General features: G+C 42.0%; 2 protein-coding genes across 7 annotated transcripts in view; one reads left to right on the top strand and one right to left on the bottom strand.

The window, feature by feature from the left end:
• The window catches only part of PRIMPOL (primase and DNA directed polymerase), a 52,853-nt gene extending 50,869 nt beyond the window's left edge, over window positions 1–1,984 (bottom strand). For 4 of the 5 annotated variants that reach the window (XM_043893526.1, XM_043893528.1, XM_043893529.1 and 1 more), the window contains exon 1: window positions 1,649–1,984. The gene's annotated coding sequence lies outside the window, so the exon portion shown is untranslated. The remainder of the gene's footprint in view (window positions 1–1,648) is intronic. The other variant, XM_043893527.1, reaches the window with a different exon arrangement.
• Window positions 1,985–2,151: 167 nt separating this feature from the next.
• Window positions 2,152–24,031, top strand: CASP3 (caspase 3). 2 transcript variants are annotated; one of them, XM_043893682.1, is made up of 7 exons: window positions 2,152–2,282; window positions 13,907–13,975; window positions 15,410–15,531; window positions 19,323–19,451; window positions 19,762–19,937; window positions 20,282–20,402; window positions 21,695–24,031. In XM_043893682.1, the coding sequence occupies exons 2-7, from the start codon at window positions 13,923–13,925 to the stop codon at window positions 21,916–21,918; spliced, it is 825 nt and encodes a 274-aa protein (XP_043749617.1). In that variant the 5' UTR covers window positions 2,152–2,282; window positions 13,907–13,922; the 3' UTR covers window positions 21,919–24,031. The 2 variants fall into 2 exon arrangements, with proteins under 2 accessions (XP_043749617.1, XP_043749616.1); XM_043893681.1 differs by having other exon boundaries at window positions 15,407–15,531.
• Window positions 24,032–24,653: the final 622 nt, after the last annotated feature.

The following is a 24,653-nucleotide window of genomic DNA, read 5'->3' as shown; positions in this document are numbered from 1 at the left end:
CACTGCTTTTTTTCTGATTCTTTTCACCTTTCTACGCTGCTCACAGGATTTCCCAACCAAACAGCCTAATTCTGCCAGACTAATCACCCTTACTCCAATACTTTGGCCACCTGATTCGAAGAGCTGACTCATTTGAAAAGACCCTGATGCTGGGAAAGATTGACAGCAGGAGGAGAAGGGGATGACAGAGGATGAGATGGCTGGATGGCATCACCAACTCAATGGACATGAGCCTGAGTAAATTCCGGGAGTTGGTGATGGACAGGGAGGCCTGGTGTACTGTGGTTCATGGGGTCGCAAAGAGTCGGACACGACTGAGCAACTGAACTGAACTGAATCACCCTTAAAACCATTTTCAGTAGCGAAGACATGGAAGTAACCTAAATGTCCATCAACAGAGGAATGGATAAAGACATGCGGTACACATATACAATGAAATATCATTCAGCCATAAAAAAGAATGAAATAATGCCATTTACAGCAACAGGGATGGATCTAGAGATTATCAAACTAAATGAAGTCATACAAAGACAAATATCCTACCATATCACTCATATGTGGAATCTAAGTTTTTAAAAATATGATACAAATGAACTTATTTAGAAAACAGATATTGCAAACAAGCTTATGGTTACAAAGGGGAAATGTGACGGGAATAGGAGGAATAAATCAGGAGCTTGGGATTAACACACATACACATTACTATATAGATGACGGATGACCAACAAAGACCTACTGAGAAGCATAGGGAACTCTATTCAATACTCTGTGACAACTTACATGAGAAAAAAAAATCTGGAAAAGAATGAATATACGCGTAACTGAATCACTCTTGTTGTACACCTGAAACGAATTATCACTGTAACTCAACTGTACTCCAATAAAAAAAAATTTTTAATTTACATAACTCTTCCTAGAGACACTCAATGATTCAGAGCTTCACTTAACGCATACTCAAGTTTACCTCAGTAAGTCCAAACTCTTCAAAATCTGGCCCTAAACCACTGCCCATTTGATTTCTTATTGTTCAGCCTTCTCACCAAATGAACCATAATGACCACTGCCTGCAAGATCTGGCCCACTCCTGCTCATTTCCCTCACCTGGAGTGCCGCCCACCTTCCCCCAAAGTCTTTCCCTTGGAGGCCCAGATCAAGTTCTGACACCTGGGAGACACCTTTATAAAAAGAAATTTCAAAACTGAGATGACACTGCCAACTGTTTTCCTCTAAAGTTTCTCTAAAGTAAATTAGTGTAATTTACACAAAAGACAGAAAACCCGCTACTGCTTTAACTGGAGCATCATTTTGGTAAGAGAGTTTAGCACAGGAAGGGGTCTGAGCCTCACTATGGGGTGATGGGACTGGTTTAAAAAACCTACTCCACTAGTTATTTCTTACAAATAACTGCATGCGAACCACTGTTCAGGTTGGGAGGAGGTCCTAGTCCTCAGTTTTATGCAACAACAAAGGGACTGCCAAACACTGGTCTTCTCTCAAACCTGGGTTCCATCCCTGGGGGGTAAGATCCCCTCGAGGAAGGCATGGCAACCCGCTCCAGTATTCCTGCCTGGATAATCCAGTGGACAGAAGAGCCTGGCGGGCTAGTGGGGGAAGGGGCAGTGAGAATCGGCGGGAAGAGGCGGTTTACCGTCCCGGAAGGCCCGCTGGGAACGTCTTGCTCTCCGGCCCCGGGTCCGGCCTCCGTTTACCTCCAAAACCCTCGCGGGGGGCGGCACCCGTGGCTCCTCGGCGGCTGGCTGGACACCAGCTCTGCCTCCGGGGCGGGACGGAATCTTCGAACCGAGCGCGGGAACTGGGCCGGAGCAGGAAGTGGGGGAGCGCGCGGGCCTCTAAGGAGGAGGCGTTCTAGAGCAGAACCGCAACCACAGCCGAGGGGCGGTCGAGAACCGCTTACGCAGCGTCGGGGGGACTGGGGTCTCGCCCGACCCGTGAGGGGGCGGAGTTTTCGGGCGGGGCGGGGGCCTGTGAGGGGCGGGGTTCCAGCGCGGGGCGGGCCCTTGAGGGGCGGGGTTCTAGGGTGGGCGGGGCGGGGCCTGTAAGGGAGCGGGGTTCGCGGGCGGGCGGGGCGCGGGGAGGGGCGAGTCGGGGTCTGATGGACGTGTCGACGCTAAACGGAGCCCTCAAAACAGAGGGGCGGGCAAGGGGCGGGCGAGGGGCGGGGCCGAGGGCGGGGTCTACTCTGAGGCTCGTTTCTGAGCGCGGCTGCGGCGGAAGCAGACCAGGAGTGGAGTCCAGCAGAGCTGTAGCGAGGTGGTTGAACGGTGAGTGATATCCTCCAGGTGTCGCGCCGTCAGTCCTGGGCTGGTTCCCTCCACCACCACCCCCCGCCCCCAAGCCCAGCGCCTGCCCTGGGGATCTGCACCGGCCTGCAGCTACCCCGAGGAAGAGACAGAGGATACGGGCACGATCCGGCGACGGATCCTTTGTTTTGCCACGACGGCGAGGGCGGGAACTAGCGCTGAAGCCCGCAGATGCAGAGACTCCGGGCCGGGGCGGGGGACTGGAGGCCGGGCCGGGGGACAGTGATCCGGATGCAGGAGCCGAGCCCCGGGGGACCGAGAGGATTGAGCCGAGGATCTAGAGGCTGGGTCGGGGGATGGCGGGAGACCGGCCGGACAGCGGGAGGCTGGGGAGCGGAGACCTGGCCGCAGACGCCGAGCCCGGGGGACTGGTGGCCTTGCCGAGAATGGGAGGTGGGGGGAGGGTCGGGAGACCCGGTCGGGACGCTGAAGCCTGGTAGCAGGAGGCTTGACCCGGGTGGATGAGCTGGGGGAGGAGAGGCGCGGGGAGGCCAGGCGGGAGCGCCGAGGCCGAGTGGTAGGAGGTGGGACCCGGGAGCGGGAGGCAGAGGAAATCGCAGGCTGAAATTTGAATAGGAAAGGGGGTGAGGAAGATGAGAGCGGAGACGAGATGACCTGAGGGCAGGAGCCTGGCTGGCGCTGTTTCCGAGTCTTTGGCCCTCGGGACTTATCCTCAGGTTAGGATAAGTTAGGTTTCAGGTGAGGGTTTGGTCTCTGCTGCCTTTGTCTAGATTTTTTTTTTCAGGTTGAGATGGTTGACTCTGCTTTTCAAAGAGGTGATTTCAAGTGCGTCCGACTCTTTGCGACCCCATGGACTGTATAGCCCTCCAAGCTCCTTGATCTAGGGGATTCTCCAGGCAAGAACACTGGAGTGGGTTGCCATTTCCTCCTCCAAGAGATCTTCCCGACCCAGGGATGGAACCTGCCTCTCCTGCATTGGCAGGCAGATTCTCTACCACTTAGCCACCTGGGAAGTCCCAGTTTCAAGTATTAAACTCCTCTTCATTTTCAGACCTGAAGGCTTACATGAATCCTTCTAGCTCATGCTGATGACTATTTTTCCTGGCCCAAATCCCTTAGGCTGTGAAATTCCCAGGTCTCCTGCATCGCAGGCTCTTTAAACGTCTGAATCACTTAAGGAAGGAAGCCCATGTGAAATCCCCTTAGCCAAAGTTGAAAAAGAGTTCCTTAGTCACTCTTGTTTCCAGTGGGTCTGCTGTCAAACCTTACTTCCCAAGGCAGCAGCCTCTTGCCCAGTTCTCACTATGTGACTCCCACGCCAAAAAACTAGGAACCAACCTTCTCAGCTAACTCTCCTGGCTTCTCCAGTTAGCGGCCAAACCTCTTAGACCTCCTGAAATCCACTGGATCTGGCCTTTTCTCTCCATCTCAGATGCAAGCCACCCTAAGTGCTCACCTGGCTATAGGAGCCTCCTCATTGGCCTCCATTATGTCCATGTCCTCTGCCCCTCTCCAGTCGCTGAGGAATCTTACAAAATAAAAATCCAGAAAGCTGTTCCTTTGCCCGAAGGATAAATCCAGTCCCTTAACAGTTAACAAAGTCAAGCACAGGTTAGCTCCTTGGTCCACTCACATTCTGCACAGCCATGCTGATCTCAACAGCAACTATTTTCTTCCTCGAACTGTCTTGCATTCCCTCTGTCTTCCCATCACCACACCTTTTCTTGAGAAACTCCTATTGATGCTTATGTTCTGATTCAACATTTCAAGGTTAAGTATTCTGTATTCCTTTTGCATCTGCCTGGTCCTAAGAGGAAAAAGTCATATCCTTTGCAGTTGCTTTTTACATTCTCCTCTATTAGCTCCTGAGCAAATTCCACGCGGAACTCTGGCTTGTTATCTTGTTCCTTGTCTTTCTTGATATTCAGGGCCTGGTACAAATGAATGCCAATACTACAATATTATGCTTCTTTTATATATATATATAATTACGCCCTATCTAGAAAAAAAAAAATAAATGTATTCTAAGGTTACTTAGCAAATTATAATTAAATGATGCATACTAGAAAGGAATGGTAGAGGTGAAATACAGGAGTTTCTCTAACTGTGTGTGTATGCAGGATAGCGCCAAGCAAGCTGCATAGACCTGCCTGTGTCAAAATGCACTCTGCCACTTTGAATATGTTAGAGTTACGTGATCTCTAAGAATGAAATGTAAAAGCTTAAACCATCCCTACCCCAACCTGCTGTTTGAGCTTTGATTTTGCTTTGCTCTTTTGCAATGAAGGCTTTTGAAAGTTAGAATGTGTTTTAATGAATGAAGGAATGAACAGTTAGTTGGAGTGTAGCAATAAAACCTATTCCCAGTAAGAAAGAAAAGAAACATCTAGATTTGCTTTCGCAATCCTGAGAACAGAAGCCTAGCCTCCTTGTATTTTAAGAGACTAATCTGATAGAGGCAATTATAATTGATTTTAAGAGATTGACATCTGATAGAGGTAATTACAATGCTTCTTCACTGTTTTGCTTTCACACCTAATTTAACACAACTTCCTACTGCTTCAGCCCCTTCTGATGCTAAAAACCGGTCTTTCTGTGAATGGCATTAGGTCAGTTCTGGTGTCTAGTGTGAGTTCTTTAGGCTCTGCCTCCGAGATGGAAGCACTGGTGTTTGGATCTGAAAGCTGTAGAGTACTTAGACTGTTAGATACTGTTGTGTACACTTGTAACAAATCCAAATAAAAGGGAGGTGGATAGGTACTTGGCTGTCATAGAACCTGAGGCCACTTCCCAAAGGCAACACTTTCCTAGTTCATCCATAAATCAGGCAGCAGTTAATATACATACCTTGCAGGGTTATTATGAGGATAAAATGAGATAATGTCTGTGACAATGCTTTGTAAATCTCTATGTAATGTTATTAATTCTCCACCTATTTTGTTCTTCAAATTGCTTTCAGAGTATCTGCATTAGAGTAGAGTAAGATATAGTTCCCCTGGTGGCTCAGTGGTAAAGGATCCACCTCCCAATGCGGGAGATACAGGTTAGTTCCCTGAGTCGGGAAGATCCCCTGGAGGAGGAAATGGCAGCCCACTGCAGTATTCTTGCCTGGACAATCCCATGGACAGAGGAGCCTGACTGGCTACAATCCATGGAGGCGCAGAGAGTCAGACACAGCTGAGCACGCACACACGATAAAGTTCTCTCTTTTGTGCTGTACATCGGCACCTGTCTTGTTGAGCCACTTTTGAATATAGTGAGCTTTGGGGCAGGTCACACACAGGGATAGATCTTATTCTCCATTGCTTCAAACACTCAGGGTTTATGACCCCTCCACACAGTTGGTGTTCAGTCAGTTGTCCTGGCACAAATGAATCAACACACTGACCCTGGCTTTCGCAGTTTCAGACCTTCTCTGGCAGGTGGTTGTAAAACTGAATTGTTTCTACAGAGGAGTGATTCTCAGTGGGAGGGAGGAGGTCTTAAAGTTTATCTGTAATTTTTATAGAAGGCATCCCAGAGCCTTCATTCTAGGTTTATTTCATAATACTCAGGTCGGCAAGGACTTCCCATTTCTTCTTCTGCCCTTTCAGGGATACCATCTTAGGATGGGGCATCAGGTGAGGGGACGCAGGCCCTTGGCACTCAGTAAGCATGTGTCCGTTCTGGCTTGTGGCTTCGAGCAGTGGGGAGCCCTCCTGTCTGTCTTCCTGGTGGTATGGGCCTTTCCAGAGAAAAGGAAGGGATGGCTGTGTTTGTGTGGTACCACGGAACTTCGTTTCTTCTCTATTTAACTTTACTTGCCATGTGTGACTTTCCTCCTTTATTACAAAATAAATATTAACAATCTGACTTCACCAGGCCAAAGGACAGTATCCAGTTTGGTGATTCTTCCCAAAGAAATGCAGGGACCAGTTAGGAAATTATTTCAGTAAAAGCTCTTCACCAGCCCAAAGGACAATATACAGTTTGGTGATTCTTCCCAAAGAAATGCAGGGACCAGTTAGGAAATTATTTCTGTAAAAGCTCTAGGATGTCACAGCGGAAATCTCCACTTATCCAAACTATTGTGAAAAAAAGAAAATCTGGTTTCTCTTTCACTTACCAAATCTAGAAACATAAGTGCTTTTGAGATTTTTGTCCTCTCTCAGTTCGATTCAGTCGCTCAGTCCTGTCCGACTCTTTGCGACCCCATGGACTGCAGCACGCTAGGCCTCCCAGTCCATCACCAACTCCCGGAGTTTAGTCAAACTCATGTCCATTGAGTTTGTGATGCCATCCAGCCATCTCATCCTCTGTTGTCCCCTCTCCTCCTGCCTTCAGTCTTTCCCAGCATCAGGGTCTTTCCAGTGAGTCAGCTCTTCGCATCAGGTGGCCAAAGCATTGGAGCTTCAGCATCAGTCCTTCAGCATTTGCCCTCTCTAATTGCTAATAAATGTAATCCCGATGTTTTTCAAGTTCCTTGGCCAAAGTACCAGCCACCTGTCTTGTCTGCAGGATCTGTAACCATATATGGAGCGGCAGCTCTCCTGCACCATTGTACTTGAAGGGACGTGAGCATATGTAGATTTTGGTATGGGGCGGCAAGGGTGGGGTGGGGAATGAAGGGAAGGTGGGTATCCTGGAGTGAATCCTCCACAGATACTGAAGAAGGACTGAATAATCTCCCCAGAAATCATAGCGAAAAGGCTTCACCTTTCCTTTAGAGACAAGCAGAGATATAGAAAAAACTGCTCGATGCTTAACATGAAAGTTATTCATATTTTGTAATTTTACTTTTAGAAGTAAATTACCCAGTGGCCCCCAAAACACCATAACCATCATTTCTGTTTTCTTCATGAATTAGAGAAAGTATACTTTATAGCATTTCATTGTCCCTGTAGTCAGTTTCTATTATGTTACTTATGCTTTCTGTCTCAGTATTTCTAGGTTATGCATTTGTTTCCTTCCTTGAAATTAGTGATAGCATTACTCCTCCTAGGTGGTACTCAGTCATGTAGAAGTGAGGGAAGCTGACAGATCCTAGTTAGGACAGAGTCCTAAGTTACTTATCTGTTGTAAGCCTCAGTCAGCTGAACTATAAAAAATGGAAATCACTATGCCTCAAAGCATTGTTGGAAGTACCTTTAACTTTTTGAATCATCTGGCTCTTATAGCTTCGTTGGCAAGTGTTAAATGGATCTAGGAATTCAGAGACTTGATTATAAGAGTCAGGTCCAAAAAAAAAAAGAGTCAGGTCCCAGGCTGCCACCTGATAGCAACTGGTCTATCTTAGAACTTCCCTGGGACCTAAAATGTGTTCAGAAATTTATCATGAGCACCCTGAATTGATGGGAAGATTTATATACTCAGTACAGTAAGAGGCAATTAGTGTCAAGTCCATTGCTGTGCTACAATGTATTTTTAAGCCCCTATTCTATATTTTTCCTATTTATGTTTTGTCAAATGACAGTGTTCTAAGAACTGAAACTCCTTGTCATCATACAGGCCATTTTCCCCCCTTGGGGGACAATGTTTTTTATCCTTCTGAGATGAGATCACCACACCTAGAATAACTTATATTCAGCCAGGCATTCGCTAATGGAGATGAGGTCATGCTGAGTTTAACCCTTTTGTTTCCGCAGAAACCAAAGCTCTGCTCCCAAGAGTGTGGATTAGATGTTTTCATGTGGGAAAAGCAGATGGTGACAGGCAGAAAGCAAATGTCTGATGCAGTGAGGATTTTACTTACCATTATATAAATTTTCAATCGTCTATGAATACTAAAGGAACAAAATAATACCTTATAGTATTTGTTCCTGAGAAATCCTTATCAAATAGAAAAATCCTATTCTAAAAGAATTCAGGTGCTTTTTTTTTTCTTTCAGCCATCAAATACCTTATTGAAACAAAATTGTCTCTGACGTCTAATTTTGGAAATTATTAACTTCAGTTACTTATATTAAGGCTAATCTAGCTGAAACTTTTTTAACTTTTAAGAATGATTTGGTTAAAGAAAGTTGATTAAATGTATGAAAAGGAAGTTATTACTTGAAAGTCACCTTATATTTAGATGAAATCTTAACCATGGTGTGAACCAAGAAGCCAAACACAGTTGACTGTTGAACAACAGAGGGGACCCTCCCCACAGTTGAAAATCTGAATGTATAATTTATAGCAGGCACTTCATATCCACAGTTCCATGTCCGTGAATTTCAGCCAACCTTGGATGGTGTAATGCTGTAGATTTGCTATTTTAAAAAATCCACATGTAAGTGGACCTGTCCCGTTCAAACCCCAGTTGTTCAAGAGACAACTGTATTTTAAAACTCTGGAAAGCTGGCTGCTATGTAAATCTAAACCTCCTATTATCAGTCACAAGGATAGAATTGCTTTATCCCAGAGCTCTGTTGATGGCAAGAAATAAAAAACTGTTAGAAGTTAGTGTTTCAGTCCAATAATCACTGCGCTTTTTGCAGAAGTATTTGGTAAAAAGAACTTAAGGCCTTGATCATTGATGGAACGTAGCAGCATTTAGGGGTTCCTGAAATACAGTATTCCCCACATTTGGCGAACTTACTCAAACGGCCAGTTTGAGGCAAAACTCTGGAGCCAGAAAGACACTGGCAGGAGCTCTGGGTTCCCCTTCAGAAAATGATCTTTATTAAGTCTTGTTTTCCCATTCCACTGTGTTTTCACTCTGGATTTTCCACAGACTGGCTGGAAAGTCTTGAAATATAGATGATACTGTTTTCTCATGGATTACAATATAATATTTGTTATGTATCTGCCTACATTTCCACAATTGTTAACTACCCTGTACTGTTCTCTCAATTAATCAGATTAACCAAAACTTTATTTTTCAACCATGAGTAGATAATTATTTTGAGGTGCACTGAGGCAAGTTGGCCTCCATATTTCTGGTTCAAGGAAGTCTGAGATTTCTCTGTACCTAATAATACACATTTATTGTACATATGGAAGAAAAAGAGAAAGACAGGCTGGGATGTGGTCTACAGCAGTCAAGGAAGTGTTGTTGCTTTCAGAAGAGTGCATGTTTGTGCATGTTCAGCTACCCAGGCATGTTCAACCCTTTGTGACCCTTTTGGACTGTAGCCTCCCAGGCTTCTCTGTCCATGGGATTTTCATACTAGTAACCTACCCCTATTATTGCTTTCGAAACAGGGCTGAAAGTTGAAATTGGCTAGCACAGTACTGGTTGGTACAGTCCACCACTGTTGAAAGATATTATTTTATAAAATAATCTTTGTTACTATTTCCTAACTTTTTAAAAATGCAGATGTAGAAAAAATACAAAAATATTGAAGGGTAATTAAGTTGCCAGTAATCCCATCACCCAGAGATAGTTACTGTTAATAAACAGGTTAAAAGGTAAAGATGCTATATAATCAGTGTATTGGCTACATCGTGGCTTCACTATTTCTCTGTCCAAATTCTCAATATTTTGATGAGTAGTGCATATCCTTCCCCTTCTCTCTTCTCCCTAGTCTCTAGATTAGGGTTACTAGAGGAAGTAGGGCCAGCGAGAGGTTTTGTTTTAAACTGTGTTGAGCTGGAAATCTTTGCATCCTTAGGCTGCATTCTTAGCAGTGTAAGTTTCCTAGAGCAGACTTTAAGGCTTCTGTTGAGACATGGGGGGACATGTTGCCAACATGTCCTTAGGAGGTAATACCAATTTGTGTCCCTTCCACTCGAGTCTGGGAACACCTGTCTCATACACCTGTGCTAGATGTATGCATGGTTAGTTTTTGTATTACTTGGTAAAATGCATGGATAAGTACACATGAAGGGATAGATAGACAAATTTGGGGGTTTTTGTCGCAAAGTTTTCTAAATAAAGAGCAAATGGATGTGATCGCACGAGAAGTGCCTCATCCTCCTTGCATTCAGTTTACCAACCTTCATACTTTGTGCCACATAGTTTGTCTTCCTTGCATGACAGTGGATGAGCCCTCACTTGTTCTTATTGTTTAGTCGCCACGTCATGTCCAGTTCTTTGTGACCCCATGGACTGCAGCACACCAGGCATCCCTGTCCTTCACTCTCTCCCAGAGTTTGCCCAAACTCAAGTCCGTTGAGTTGGTGATGCCATCCAACCATCTCATCCTTTGTCATCTGCTTCTCCTCCTGCCCTCAATCTTTCCCAGCATCAGGGCCTTTTCCAATGAGTCAGCTCTTTGTATCAGGTGGCTAAAGGATTGGAGCTTCAGCTTCAACATCAGTCCTTCCAATGAATATTCCGGACTGATTTCCTTTAGGATGGACTGGTTGGATCTCCTTGCAGTCCAAGGGACTCTCAAAAGTCTTCTCCAGCACCGGAGTTCAAAAGCATCAATTCTTTGGCGCTCAGCGTTCGTTATGGTCCAGCTCTCACACCCGTACATGACTACTGGAAATAGCTTTGACTAGACGGACGTTTGTGGGCAAAGTGATGTCTCTGATTTTTAATATGCTGTCTAGGTTTGTCACAGGTGTTCTTGTTCTTACCTGAGGCCAATACTTCTCTCTCCATATGTGAACTAGATTCACAGACTCTCTCATTCCTTCAAGAACTTTGATCTTTTTCTCCTCGTGCCTTATTAATTTCTCACTTTCTATGGATGATTCTCATCAGCATAAAATCATGCCTTAGATGGCTCGTCTTTAAAACCAAGCCAAACAAGAAGTGTCCTCTACTCCTGGTCCCACTTCAGCTATCATTCCCCCGTCTCTTGCCCCTTCATAGTAAAACTATGTTGACTTACTCATGTTGTGTTTATTCATTTTTTCTTTTCCCATTGTCTCCTCAACCCACTGCAGCAACATTGATCCTTTTAAAGTGTAATTTTCAAAAGGTATAAAACTTGGATGCTGTGTAAATATAAAATACATGTCAAATATCTTGTTCAATTAACTGATAATAGAACTAGTAGGATAAGACCAGTTCAAAGGAGACTTTGAACAACAAACATAAATGTAAATGGTTGGATATAATGAAATGCATTTGCTAGTAGAAGGGAAACTGGTTAATATCCTATAGGACAATAAAGTCTTATTTGAGAGGGTCATCTTTTCTGCAAGTTGAAAATTAATTACATCATTTCAAGACAAAATTTATTTTCACTGCTGTCAGTAAGAGTCATTTGCATGGCTTCCCTTTCTTGTGGCTTAACTTCCTACAAGTTGTAAAATAGCCTAGTCAGGAGGTCAGTCAAAAGAGGACACCCTGTACAAATGAACTTATCTACAAAACAGAGGCGGAGTTACAAACATAGAAAACGAAACTTATGATTACCAGGGGTAAAGGGCGGGGGCGGGAAGGATAAATGAGGAGATAGGGATTGACATACTCTGTGGTTAGCCTCTCAGTCATGTCCGACTCTTTGCAACCCTTTGGAAGGTAGCCCACCAGGCTCCTTTGTCCATGGGATTTTTCAGGCAGAATGCTGGACTGGGTTGCCATTTCCTCTTCCTCCAGGAGATATTCCTGACCCAGGGATCAAACCCACATCTCTTGTGTCTGCTGCATTGCAGGCAGCTTCTTTACCCGCTGAGCCATTGGGGAAACCCCATATACACACTATTGTTGAAGTCACTGAGTCGTGTCCAACTCTTTGCGACCCCATGGGACTGTAGCCTACCAGGCTCCTCAGTCCATGGAATTCTCCAGGCAAGAGTACTGGAGTGGGCCGCCATTGCCTTCTCCATATATACACACTACTATATATAAAATAGATAACTAATAAGGACCTATTATATAGCACAGGGAACTCTATTCAATATTCTGTGATAACCTATATAGGAAAAGAATCTAAAAAAGAATGGATATGTGTATATGTATAATTGATTCTCTTTGCTCTATACCTGAAACTAGCACAACACTGTAAATCACTTATATTCAAATTAAAAAAAATTTAAAATCTTAAAGGAAAAAAAACTATAAAATCAGATAATCCCTGAGCTTTCTCTGACGATTATGCCCAGCACCACCCTGATGCTGGGAAGGATTGAGGGCAGGAGAAGGGGACGACAGAGGATGAGATGGTTGGATGGCATCCCCAACTCAATGGACATGGGTTTGGGTAGATTCCGGGAGTTGGTGATGGACAGGGAGGCCTGGCGTGCTGCAGTTCATGGGGTTGCAAAGAGTCAGACACGACTGAGTGGCTGAACTGAATTGAACTGAACCCGAAAATAATATCCAATAATTTCTTTTGCCCATTTCTAAGTCTCGGACAATTTTTCTTGACAATCTCTACTGTCCCCATAACTTTCTTGCCTAAGCTAATGGTCTTCTGTCCCTCATCTGAACTGAACTTTTAGCAAGATTTGTAATGATGAAATAAATGCTCATTGAAAGACTTCTACATACTTTGGTACACCCCAGTTACCTGATGTCCTCCCATCTCTTGTCCACTCTTGAGTCTCTGGCTGGCCCTGCTTCCTCTAGTAACCCTTTCGTTGTCAGGGTGCCCCAGTATGTCTCCAGCCCTGCTCTCTCCTTGAGTTCCAGACTCTTAATTACCTATATGCAGTGTTCAACTCTAGTCCTAAGCTCCCTCCCTAGGAGGGAGTCTTGTTGATGGGGTATGTATTCTTTTAAGATTTGATTTTAGCATAAGAGTAAGGTTAAAAGTTCTGTTTAGATTGGAATTTTGAGATAGGCAGGGCTTCTAGAGGCTGGAGAAAGGTTATTGTCCCTGTTTTCCTATATGCTTTATTTAGGGAGGCAGATTGATGGTCGTAGGAAGTACCTTTTGCTTTTGGAAAACCAGAGACCTGGCAGAACTCCAGATAAATAGTGAGAGACTGGCTTCTTCCAAGGCAGCATGCGGGAGAGGGAAGAAGACCACCATCATTAGCTCTGTGGCTGCAGACGAAGTCATTGCATCACTAGGGGCTGGGTTTCCTGACTTTTCGGGTTGTTGGGAAGATAAAAGATAAGATGCCTAGCACAGCGCCTGCGGTGTAATAAATGGTCAATAAGTGGTAGCTGCTTTGACTAGAAGGACTCATTCACTGTGGAAAGTAAGCAGAATTACCTGATGGAAGAATGGATGTAGGAACTGTAGTTTTTATTTCCAGGTTTCCTCAAGCCAGTCGAAGTGGGGTTCTCACGTCTAGTTGAAGAGTAAAGGTTTTGTGGAGGTTTGGAACTTGTGGCACTGAATATCTTGGGAATCTAAGCATCATAAAATTGTTATGTGAGGTATACCATTGCAATGGGAAGTTTTCAGGTTTTCTTTTAACTCTGTTGAGCTGGAAGGCAGTTCTTAACTAATGACGGGATCTGTTGCAGTGGAAACAAGCTGCGATCTGTATCTTGATCTAGGGGAGCAGCCAAATGTAAAACCGTGTCAGGCTGCACACTTATCTGTGCTCTGCGTGCATTTCATAACTCAGTTAAAAAGGAAAGAGAGAAAAGGGCTACGTTGTGTGCACCTTTATAAAAGATTGTTGTTCTCAGGTTTGACTCAAAAAATCCTTGCACAGCAGAGGTAAAGCTGGGGCAGTGATGGTACCGCTAATGTGAAAATGTCCATAGAGCACATTTATTTAGAGAAATAATCATTGGCATAATTAATATAATGCCGTGATCTTAGAATGACTGATTTTGATTAACATCTATTTTCTTTATATTCTAGTAAATAAAAAATATCCATGGAGAACACTGAAAATTCAGTGGATTCAAAATCCACCAAAACTTCAGAGACGTGAGTATTTAGAAGGAATCTCATACCAGCAGAGGAGGGTGGGTGTGTGTAGTATGATACAGCAAACTCTGAGGAAGCAGAAAGAATTGGGGCTTTCAAACCAGAGAGGCCCAGATGACTTCTTACCTCATGTGACAGCTGTGTGACTCTACGCATGTTAACTTATCCTCTCTGATTCTCCTTAAAATAACACTTGGATAGAATATGGGGAGGTTGGAGGGGGCCTGACCTGTGGTTGGAGACCCCGCCCTAGTAGCAGGACGACCCTGGAGAGGCAGCTGTACCTTCTCGAATCTCCGCAGGATAAGAGGTTTTGTTTTGGGGGTTTTTTGGCCTCCTGTTTATGAGTTTTAAGGCTAAGGTAAAATGCGAGTTCTCAGTCTGGGGAATAATTGCCTGGTTATAGATTATCTTTCTCCCTTTTTTGTTTCCTTCCCAGTCTTCCTTTTTGGAATATTTTGCTTATTAATACTTCAATAACCAATAGATGGAGAAAGGGAAAAGATAAACACTCTTAATTTAATCCATGTCTGTTATTATCCCTTTGGGATCTCTTGTGGTACATTTAATTCTAAAAGTTTCTTTCTGAGGTACAGTATTATTGTTCTGGACCACCTAGGGAATTATAAATTAATTTTAGTACTAAACATTACTGTTTATAGCAGAGCTATTACCAGATTACTAATAAAGATTTTTGCAGTATTTGTTTAGCAAAGGAATTTGCCTAGAAATTAAACTATTGAAATGCAATCTCATTTTAGAGGGTTTTTTGGTGTTTTTCTTTTGCCTTTTTAAAAAACCCTTTTAAAGTTATTGACACATTTTCCTTACCTTTTCCTATCATACAGAGCGTAATTTACTACTTTAGTCTTTTTCCAACAATTTTTTTAAAAATTGCATAAAAATTGCATAAAAATTGAAATACTCCTAGGGTGAGTGTATGGGTACATGAACAATAGGTATTGGTGTTTGGTTATTGTTTCCTGGCCAGGTCAGGGGGTCAGGCTTGTAGACTGTTTCGATCAAGTTTTATTGAAAACTAGCCACCCCCATTTAATTTACATACTGTCCTGGGCCACTTTCAGCAGCTGGATGAGGTGGCTAAGTATAAAATGTACTTAGTGAATTTTTAATAAAATGTAAAGGAAAACAATGTAGAAATTAAAAGCATGAACCCTGTAGTTCAACAGATGCTTTCAGTCTTCTGTCTTACACGGGGTCTGCATAACTGTTAGCCTCTTAGTAATCACTTCCTTATCTGTGAAGTGGGGTTTTATGAAATTTTAGGGAGGAGAAGCCTGTTGCACACAACCCGGCAAATTATATTCAACAAATGTTAACTGTTCTTATGTGTTAGAGAAGTTTGTGTTCATGTGAATAGCAGCATTGGTCACGTCTCTCTTCGTAAACTGTTGTCTGATTTCCAAACAGAAGGATCTTACATGGAAGCAAATCGATGGACTCTGGAATATCCTTGGAAGAGAGATACAAAATGGATTATCCTGAAAGGGGTGTATGTATAATAATTAATAATAAGAACTTCCACAAAAATACTGGTATGTATCGTGATAGTTTTTAAGCCTTTACAAGTATTTGTACCATTTACATTTGGTATAGTATAAAAAAGCAGAATTCATGTTATTAATTAATAAACTAATGACATAGAATAGCCATGAAGTAAAAACAGAGCCAGGATCCTACCAGTCCTTCAATTCAACATGAACTCTTAAATCTTTGTATGATCAAAATCTCTCCCTCTTCTTTCTGTATGTTAACCTCTTCTGCCCTGACTTCTCTCTTTTTTTTTAATTTATTTTTCTTTTTGGCTGTACTGTGTCTTCATTGCTACGTTAGGGCTTTCTCTAATTGCAACTCGCAGGGGCTACTCTCTAGTTGTAGAGCATGCGGGCTTCAGTAGTTATGGCCCACAGGGCTTAGCTGCCCCTTGACATGTGGGATCTTTCCAACCAGGGATTGAACCCTCGTGCAGATTCTTAGACCACCAGGGCGGGTGAAGGAAATGGCAATCCACTCCAGTATTCTAGCCTAGAGAATTCCGTGGACAGAGGAGCCTGGAGGGCTGCTGTCCATAGGGTCACATAGAGTTGGACACGACTGAAGCGTGTCCATGCTTAGCATGCATGCATGCATTGGAGAAGGAAATGGCAACCCACTCCAGGATTCTTGCCTGGAGAATCCCAGGGACAGAGGAGCCTGGTGGGCTGCCGGCTATGGGGTTGCACAGAGTCGGACACAACTTCAGCAACCTAGCAGTAGCAATAGCAGACCACCAGGGAAGTCCCAGGCCTGACTTCTGTGGAACCCTTGCTTCTTTATCTTCCTGCTCCTTCTTTCATGTTAACGGAAGGATCTCACCAAATAGTAAGGAGAAGTATTTTTCCTCTCCAGGAACTGTGTGAGGCACCTCACAGAAATCTTCTTTAATTCTTCTAGCAACCCTGAAAAGTAACTGCCATTAGTTACCGAAAGGTGAAGAGTCCTTGCACAGAGCCCCACAGATGGTTTAGTAGCTGGACCTCTCGGCCTTGGCGCGCCCGACCTCCAGCCGGAGCTGGGAATGCACCCCTTCACCTCCTGGGCCTTCATGTGTTCTGTTGGCTTTGTCTTCTTCCCCTGGAAAGAAGACAGACTGCCCACCTTAAAGAGACCTTATTTTTTATAAGCCTGCTGCCCCTTAAGCTTTGATCTGATTTTTGTCTCCTTCCCTAAGTCTTGAAAACGCGTGTTCTAAACTTGGCCTCATGTTTCCACTACCTCGACCGCTCTACAGAAATTGCTCTTAGGGTCACAATAGCCTGATCCCCAGATCCACGTCTCCGTCCCTGTGCATGTCTGGCTTGAATCTAATAGTATATTTCAGAGGTTTTTCCTTTTTTTTTAAGAGTATATGAAAAATAAAATCCCTCATGATCCTAAAAATGCTAATTAACATCCTACCGTATTACTTGTAAGTTTTCCTTAACAGTTCCTTTCAAAGTTAAATTTACCCATAACATGTAAGCAATATTCCTGCATATTCCATTTAATGTAATGTAAGCATTTTTTGTGTTGTTGTATAATTTTCATATCTGCTATTGTAATGATTATACAATGTCCCATTCCCGAAATATTGTGTTCACTTGACTTGCATAATTTGCCATATGAATCAACACTTTGGCTGTTCCTTCATTTTTTCACTTTTAAATTGGTACCGTGATTAACTCTGAATTGGCATATTAATCATATTAGAATTTTAATTAAAGAAATTAGAATCTCCTGATTCACTTTAAGAGGCTATCTATCATAATGCTGGTGAAAAGGGAAAGAAGTGAAATTACACTGGAAAAGTAAGCAGGATTGGGTGTTAGGTTCATTATAAGGAATAAGGAAAGCGTAGTTGAAAATGAGTGTCTAAAACCGGCCCGTTTATATTGCTTTTGGCTCTAAGTTGAGAGACCACCTTCAACCTTAGGTACTCTGCCTCACGTTGCTAATTATAATGGCCTCTTCCCACAGAATTCTCCATTGTTGAACTTATTGGGGTTTTGTTTTTTTCTTCCAGTTTTATTGAGATATAATTGACACACAGCACTGCATAAATTTAAGGTGTGTGGCATGACTGGACTTCCATGCATCATGAAATGATGACCATAATAAGCTCAGTGAACAGCCATCATCTCATATAGATATAAAATTAAAGAAATAGAAAAAAGTTTTTTTCTTTGTGATAAGATCTTTTAGGATTTACTCTCTTAACAGTTTTCATGTATAACACACAGCATTGTTAGTTATGTTTATCGTGGGTACATTACAGCCCAAGTTTCCCAGGCAGCTCAGTAGTAGTGAACCCACCTGAGATGCAGGAGACATGGGTTTGATCCCTGTGTCAGAAAGATGCCCTGGAGACGGAAATGGCAACCCACTCCAGTATTCTTGCCTGGAGAAGCCCATGGACAAAGGAGCCTGGCCGGCCACAGTCCATGGGATCACAACGCAACTAAATAACAACAGCCGGAGTACTTACTTATCTTTAAAGGGGGTGGGGCATGTTGTTCTCCTCTCTCCCCGAACTACTTTGGCCCATAGTCTGACTTTACCTTTACAGTGAGCTCCTTTTCTGCTTTGAAATTTGAAGGTCGGGTTCTCAAAACCATCTCTGAGACAGCCTGGTGTTTTCTGTTCAACTACTAAGTAGCTCACAAACCAGGGCCAGAATTTAATGGCTTTGTCACACGAGTGAATGGTGTTCCCTGCCTTTTCCAATGTCAAAACCTTGATGAACTTACTTCTAATTTTGTAAAAATAATATATGGCGATAAGTTTCAGAAATTACAGATTAGCAAAAGAAAAAAATTTAAATCATTCATAATCACACCACTCAGAGACAATCAACAATAATTTGGAGCTGGATACATCTAGTTTTTTTTTTTTATTCATATGTGTTAAGTTTACTCAATTCTGGGTGCCTTCTCCCTGCTATGCCTAACACTTTAGATTTTTAAATCTGAGGGCATTGTTCAGTCTGTCCATACATGCATGTGGAAGGCGCTCTAAAGGGGTGAGGAAAGCCCAGGACTACGGGGTACAGGCCACACAGCAGCTACAGTGCCTTGTTCGAGTTCTCCTGGACTCTTCTGTGCTGTGGGTCCCACATCTCTGCAAATGAAGCCGGTCGTGATCATGGTTTCATGGTGGTCGGAAGGCTTAGAGGCTTTTGAACAGTGTTAATGTGGCCTAGTGGTTTGTTGGGGTTTTTTTTTGTTTCCCCTGAAAAGATATGATGAAACTACTGATTTATCTTAGAATTGTTGAAAACTTAAGAATCAAAGAAATAGTTCCTCTGAGTGTGTGAGGTATGTGTTGATATATATGTCTATGTATGGTGACGTGTCTGTGTTTGTGTATATTTATGTGTGTGTGTATAATTTTTTTCTTAAAAGTAGGATCCTTTTATTTTCTACTTTTTTTTTTTATAACAGTGACCATTTTCCTATGGCAAAATTTTGTCTATAAAATTTCAGTGGCAACATAGTATCTCATATTATAATTGAATTGTAATTTATTGAACCAAACCTCTCTTTTTAGGCATTTAAGTCATTTGTTTTTCACTATCTAAGCAGCTATGAAAAACATCTTTGTGACTGTAACACAGATAACAGATTATATAGTGAAGTGTCTTGTATATGAAGAAATAAAAGAAACTTTGTGTCACCTCTGTCAGAATATTGAATTTGCTTAGCATTTGAAAGGAAGAGTTTCTTGTGGATTGTGTGGATTCCTGAATAGTTTATTTCAAAGCAGTTTATCTTTTTTTTTTCATGCAATTAAAAGTAACTTTCTGTTCAAGGCATGGAATGTCGATCTGGTACAGACGTGGATGCAGCAAACATCATGGAAACCTTCATGAACTTGAAATATGAAGTCAGGATTAAAAATGATCTTACAAGTAAAGAAATGTTGGAATTAATGAGCAACGGTAAGAAATAATGAAAAGAATGACCTTCATTGTCCAATGTATATACAGTCTAGCTCTAACCTATATGAAAGTAAAGCATGAGAATTGTGAAACTAAACTACACAGTCCTACTCTATACATTTTATGAAAGTAAAACAAGTTATTCATACCAACTCCCTAGAGTAGTCTGAGGTGTGTTGCTCTGCCCCAAGCTGGGTTTGCACAATCTCTTAGTTCGGTTCTCAAATTTCTTCATCTTACTCCCATACAGTATATATGAAATTGTTGAATAAAATTGTATTGGTTTTTTTGTCTGTAAATGTTTTTCCAGTTTCTAAAGAAGACCATAGCAGAAGGAGCAGTTTTATTTGCGTACTTCTAAGCCATGGTGAAGAAGGAATCATTTTTGGAACAAATGGACCCGTCACTCTGAAAAAATTAGCAAGTTTCTTCAGAGGGGACTATTGCAGAAGTCTGACTGGAAAGCCCAAACTTTTCATTATTCAGGTAATAAATAACTGAGTGATTTGGTTATTGAGGCTTCATTAGGGATTAATTTACTCCATTGTGGATTATCCAAAGGATTTTTAAAATTTTTTTTCCTTGAAGCTACTAAACTATTAATACTTTTTTATTTATTTAAACCACCACTTAGGAGACATAACATAAACTTTAATTTTTAGACTTCTAGCAAAATGATTCTGAATAATTAACATCAGTTTTTACAGAGCCTTTGCATTTCTTAGGAATAAGTTACACATTTATGCATGTACACACATTTTTTTTTCCCAATAAATGTTTCTTTTCTTTTTTTCTGATTTTTAAATAGGTGTTTATTTTCTAACCTCCAGGCCTGCCGAGGCACAGAGCTGGACTGCGGCATCGAGACAGACAGTGGTGCTGAGGATGACATGGCCTGTCAGAAAATCCCGGTTGAGGCAGACTTCTTGTATGCATATTCTACAGCACCTGGTAAGAAACGTACAAATACTGAAATATGTAGATTTCAAACAATGAAGAGTGTGTTCCAAAGGCTGTAGGGATTTTGGTATCCGTAAAAAGCCACCGTGTCTGATTTTAGGGTACCCTAACCACAGAGAAGTCTCCAAAAGTTGTCTTTAGCCCAGTTTGACTAGAAAGTGCGCCCATGTAAGAAAGCGCCCTTACACAGCGTCATTCATGAACTTGACAACATGTGGAAACCATATGATAATTCAGGCCAAGTCAGAACTCCGCCCACTTCCTGAAACAGGAGAGAGGTGTGTTTTCCAGGAATTCTTTGGGAGGTAGGAAACTGAAAGTATAAACATGAATAGCATATGAGTGGGTAGAAGTGGAATGAGAGAAAAGAAGGTTAGAAACGATTTATGACTAGGTTATCAATCTCCGCTTTGTCTATGGTTGTATTACGCATTATGCGTGTGTGCACTTGTCATCATAAAAATTAATATATAGTGATCATGTACTTGTTTACTCGTACAACTAACTCAGGTGTGTTTGGAAAGTTTGGAAATACAGGGCCAACGTATTTTTAAACAGTATTACATTTTTAAATATAGTCGATAGGATTTATTTTAACCTCCAGGCATCTTTCCAGTTCAGATTAAAAGCAATGGATCCAGGGACTTCTCGGTAGTCCAGTGGTTAAGACTTGATGCTTTCACTACTGTGGGCCCCGGTTCCATTCCCCAGTCCAGGAATTAGGTCCCCCAAGCCACTCAGCGTAGCCAAAAACACAGCAATGAATCCACTAGTTTATCTGGGAAAAGAACAATAAATACACTCTTTCCCCTTTTTGGACTTCTGAATATGCTATACTGTGTCTGTTATACACCATTCTGATGCCCTTGTAGACAAATTTAAGACCCTCAAATGTGTGTGCATACATAAGCAGGTTGTTTCTTGGATAAGCCAATCATCTCACTGCAACACCATGCTACTTATAATGATCCTTTTTTATTTCTTTGCTTTTGCATTTTCTGCCTATAAACCAGTTCTTCCCTATTGGAAGGGAAGCCCAGGAAGTAGAATTCTCACTCAGTGGTGCAGTTAGCCTGCAGTTGTTTTCCTTGTCAAAAGCAGAGCTATATAAAAAACACCTACTTGGTTTTTGTTTTGTTTTCCCCTGGAACCAAAGTTATGGTATATTTTTCTTTTTACGGCTGATAATACCTATGCATGTTTATGTTGTTTTTACCTTCATGAATATGTCACAATTGATTAAATCAGCTGACATCAACTATCTGTTCTATTTTGCCCTATAGGTTACTTTTCCTGGCGAAACTCAAAGTATGGATCCTGGTTCATCCAGGCTCTTTGTGAGATGCTGAAAAAGTACTCTCACGAACGCGAGCTCATGCACATTCTTACTCGGGTTAACCGAAAGGTAGCGATAGAATATGAGTCCTTCTCCACTGATTCTGCTTTTCATGCAAAGAAACAGATTCCTTGTATTGTGTCTATGCTCACAAAAGATCTGTATTTCTAATCATTAAAGACACAGATGATTTTTGTTTTTGATTTGTATGCCAGGTGAGCAAACGGTGTAACTGGTACTATATTTTCCTCTCACTTCCAAATCTAACCTAATGACCCAGGTGATAACTTTGAAACATGCTGACTTCCTAGCAATAAAACTACTGTGCAGCTACCTCAAACACAATTGGGTAGTTGAGACTGAGTTTAATGAAGATGAAATAAAAATGGATCGTGGAAATCATTATGAGAAGAAAATGACTGTAAATTAGCACTTCTCTTAATTAGCAAGGTTTAGCGCCGATGCTATGCTACACATTTTCAAGCAATGATGGAAAAAGTTAAACACTGCAGTAGTGTATTTCAGTGATGTGGGTATGCCACTGTATCAGAGAACATGTGATGGTTTTTGTCAGACAACAGCAATGATGATATGGAACGATGTATACTAGAACTTGGTGGTACATACGTGTCGTCTAAGCCTTGAAGACCTTGATCTTAAGACAATGGTATTTTTACATCACCTATTTGAGCTCATGGTTTTGTGATGTTTATGCTGAGCATGTCTTTGTTGTTTAAAAAAAAATCATGTTTTAGGATTGAAAAAGAACTAAATGTTTTACTTGGGAAGGTATGAGAAAACTAAGTTGACCCTTGAGGGTAAATGGAGGAATCATAAAGGGAGACAGATTGAGGACTATAAGGTGCTGAAATGCAACTCTTCGACCAGCTGCTGGGCCTCACATACCTGCAGAATATCTAAAATCTCTTCTGTCAAAACCTCAGACTTCGATCACACTGGTAAGAGCGTGAATTGAAGAAATTCTATAGGGACATACATACTAAAACACAACTTAAAGAATAAACAGTGAGGTATAAGAAAGAAAGAGTCAGCCAGTCAGTTGGGCACTCCATAATTAGAAGATGGCTTGAGCCTGACCAGGGACACTGCGCAGCCTCTGTGTGGTGAGGTCAGAGCCATAGATTACAGCTTCAGGAAAAAGAATGCGAGCTAGATTCTTCACAGCTGTGGGTGTGTGTGGAAGCTCCAAGAAAGTGAATCAGATTAAACTTCTGAACTGGAAATTTTCCAAAGATGGTAAGGGTCATCATAAAAATCCTAGCCCTCTAATTTTTATTTCAAATGATGGCTTTTAATTGAATGTTAAAGCGAATTCTTATCTGCCTTTCTGCAGATAGCCCATTTTATAAAATAGACTTGACATCACTACCTCTGAATATCAGTCCACTTCTTACTTGACACTGACGGGGAGAAGATCTGCAGTTTTCAGCTTATCAGGAATTGTGTAAATTAATGCTTAAGTACCTGAGTATGGTTTACAAGAGGCTTTGAGTGTTTGGGGAGAACTCTAAGATTTCTCTTTCCCCTTCATGGTTAACAAGGTCTCAGTCACCTTTGCTGTGTGTGGGCATGGATGTGCCCAAGTGTGCACCTGGCCACTGAACTTTGTCCAGGAGCTACCATACTCCTGAAGAACAAGTCCTGAATTCATTCCAGAACGTCCTTTTCTGCCATCCCTGAATGTCAGCCCGTAAAAGCAATTTCATTAGCATTCCCTCATTTTCCAGTATAAGCAGTAAATGTGGCCTGATGGTCTGGACCCTCATCCATCCTTTGCAGAAGATGGGAAAAAAAATCATAGCACTCTTGGCAGTAAAATTTCTGAGCATGTTAACTTTTATTCTGTTGATGTTTACAATCAAGGGAGAATGGTACAGTTGTGATTGTATACTTTTCTCTGAAATGAAAGGACCAGGGCACCCAGGACTTTAGCAGTCATCCAGTCTATTCTCCTTTGGCGCCCAGGGAAATTGAAGGCCCGAGATGGGACGCAGACCAGGGAGGTTCTGAGCCTCCTTGCTCAGAACCTTTTGCATCACTAACCCACTGGTTTTCAGTCTGACGTTTCCCGTGAGCCTTCTTGTGCTAAACAAAGGCACTCACATTTATAAATGAAAGCTCTTTGTTTTGATTGTGTCTGTAACTTTTTCTGAGTAAATGAAGCATGCTGTGGGATTGGAAGATATGTTCCTATGTGACAATTTTTTAAAAAGTGTGTTATTATGCATTTCTATTTCCAAATACAAATTTTAATTTAAAATGACCAATGTGTTCAAGTTTCTGTTATTGTTTCTGATGTGCTGCTAATTGAAGTTAAAATATTTTTAACCAAGAGCTTGATTTGGGAGGACCAATGACGATGCAACAGGACTGTTTAATCAAATACTTTGAGATGGTGGTAACTTACCAAATAGGGTAAGGAGCCTTCCTGTTCCCTCTAGGCCCCTCTCAGAAAGCCCTGTTTTCTAAAATTACATGATGCCAGGAAGGATACTAAGTTCTCACAAACCACAGCCCCTAAATATGACCATGTTTTTGTTTGTTTCCTTGCTTTGAATGGGGAGTAGCAGAGTATAAAGGCTATCGCTGAAATGAATCATTTTCCACCCATAAATTGTTAACAGGGCTAATAGGGGAGGATGGTATAAAATAAACCATTGATGTTCCCCGATGGTCAGCTCTGGGAGAGGTGTTATGAGAGGGGAAGAATTTCCCTTTTTAGTTTACATCCTTAACAAAGGAATATAAGTGCAAACATGAGTGGTTTGCATTTCTTCTAATATTTCTGTAGTAAAAGTACATTACTTTTAAGTCAGAAAACTAAAATTCTCCTAATTGGGAATTAAGGGATTCCTGTTTCCAAGGAGTGGAGGGCAGCAGGAATG

Source organism: Cervus elaphus, chromosome 32 (genome assembly GCF_910594005.1).
Source record: "Cervus elaphus chromosome 32, mCerEla1.1, whole genome shotgun sequence".
In the NCBI taxonomy this organism is placed as follows: domain Eukaryota; kingdom Metazoa; phylum Chordata; class Mammalia; order Artiodactyla; family Cervidae; genus Cervus; species Cervus elaphus.
Note: the sequence above shows the minus strand (reverse complement) of the source record. Positions and strands in the feature narration are given on the sequence as shown.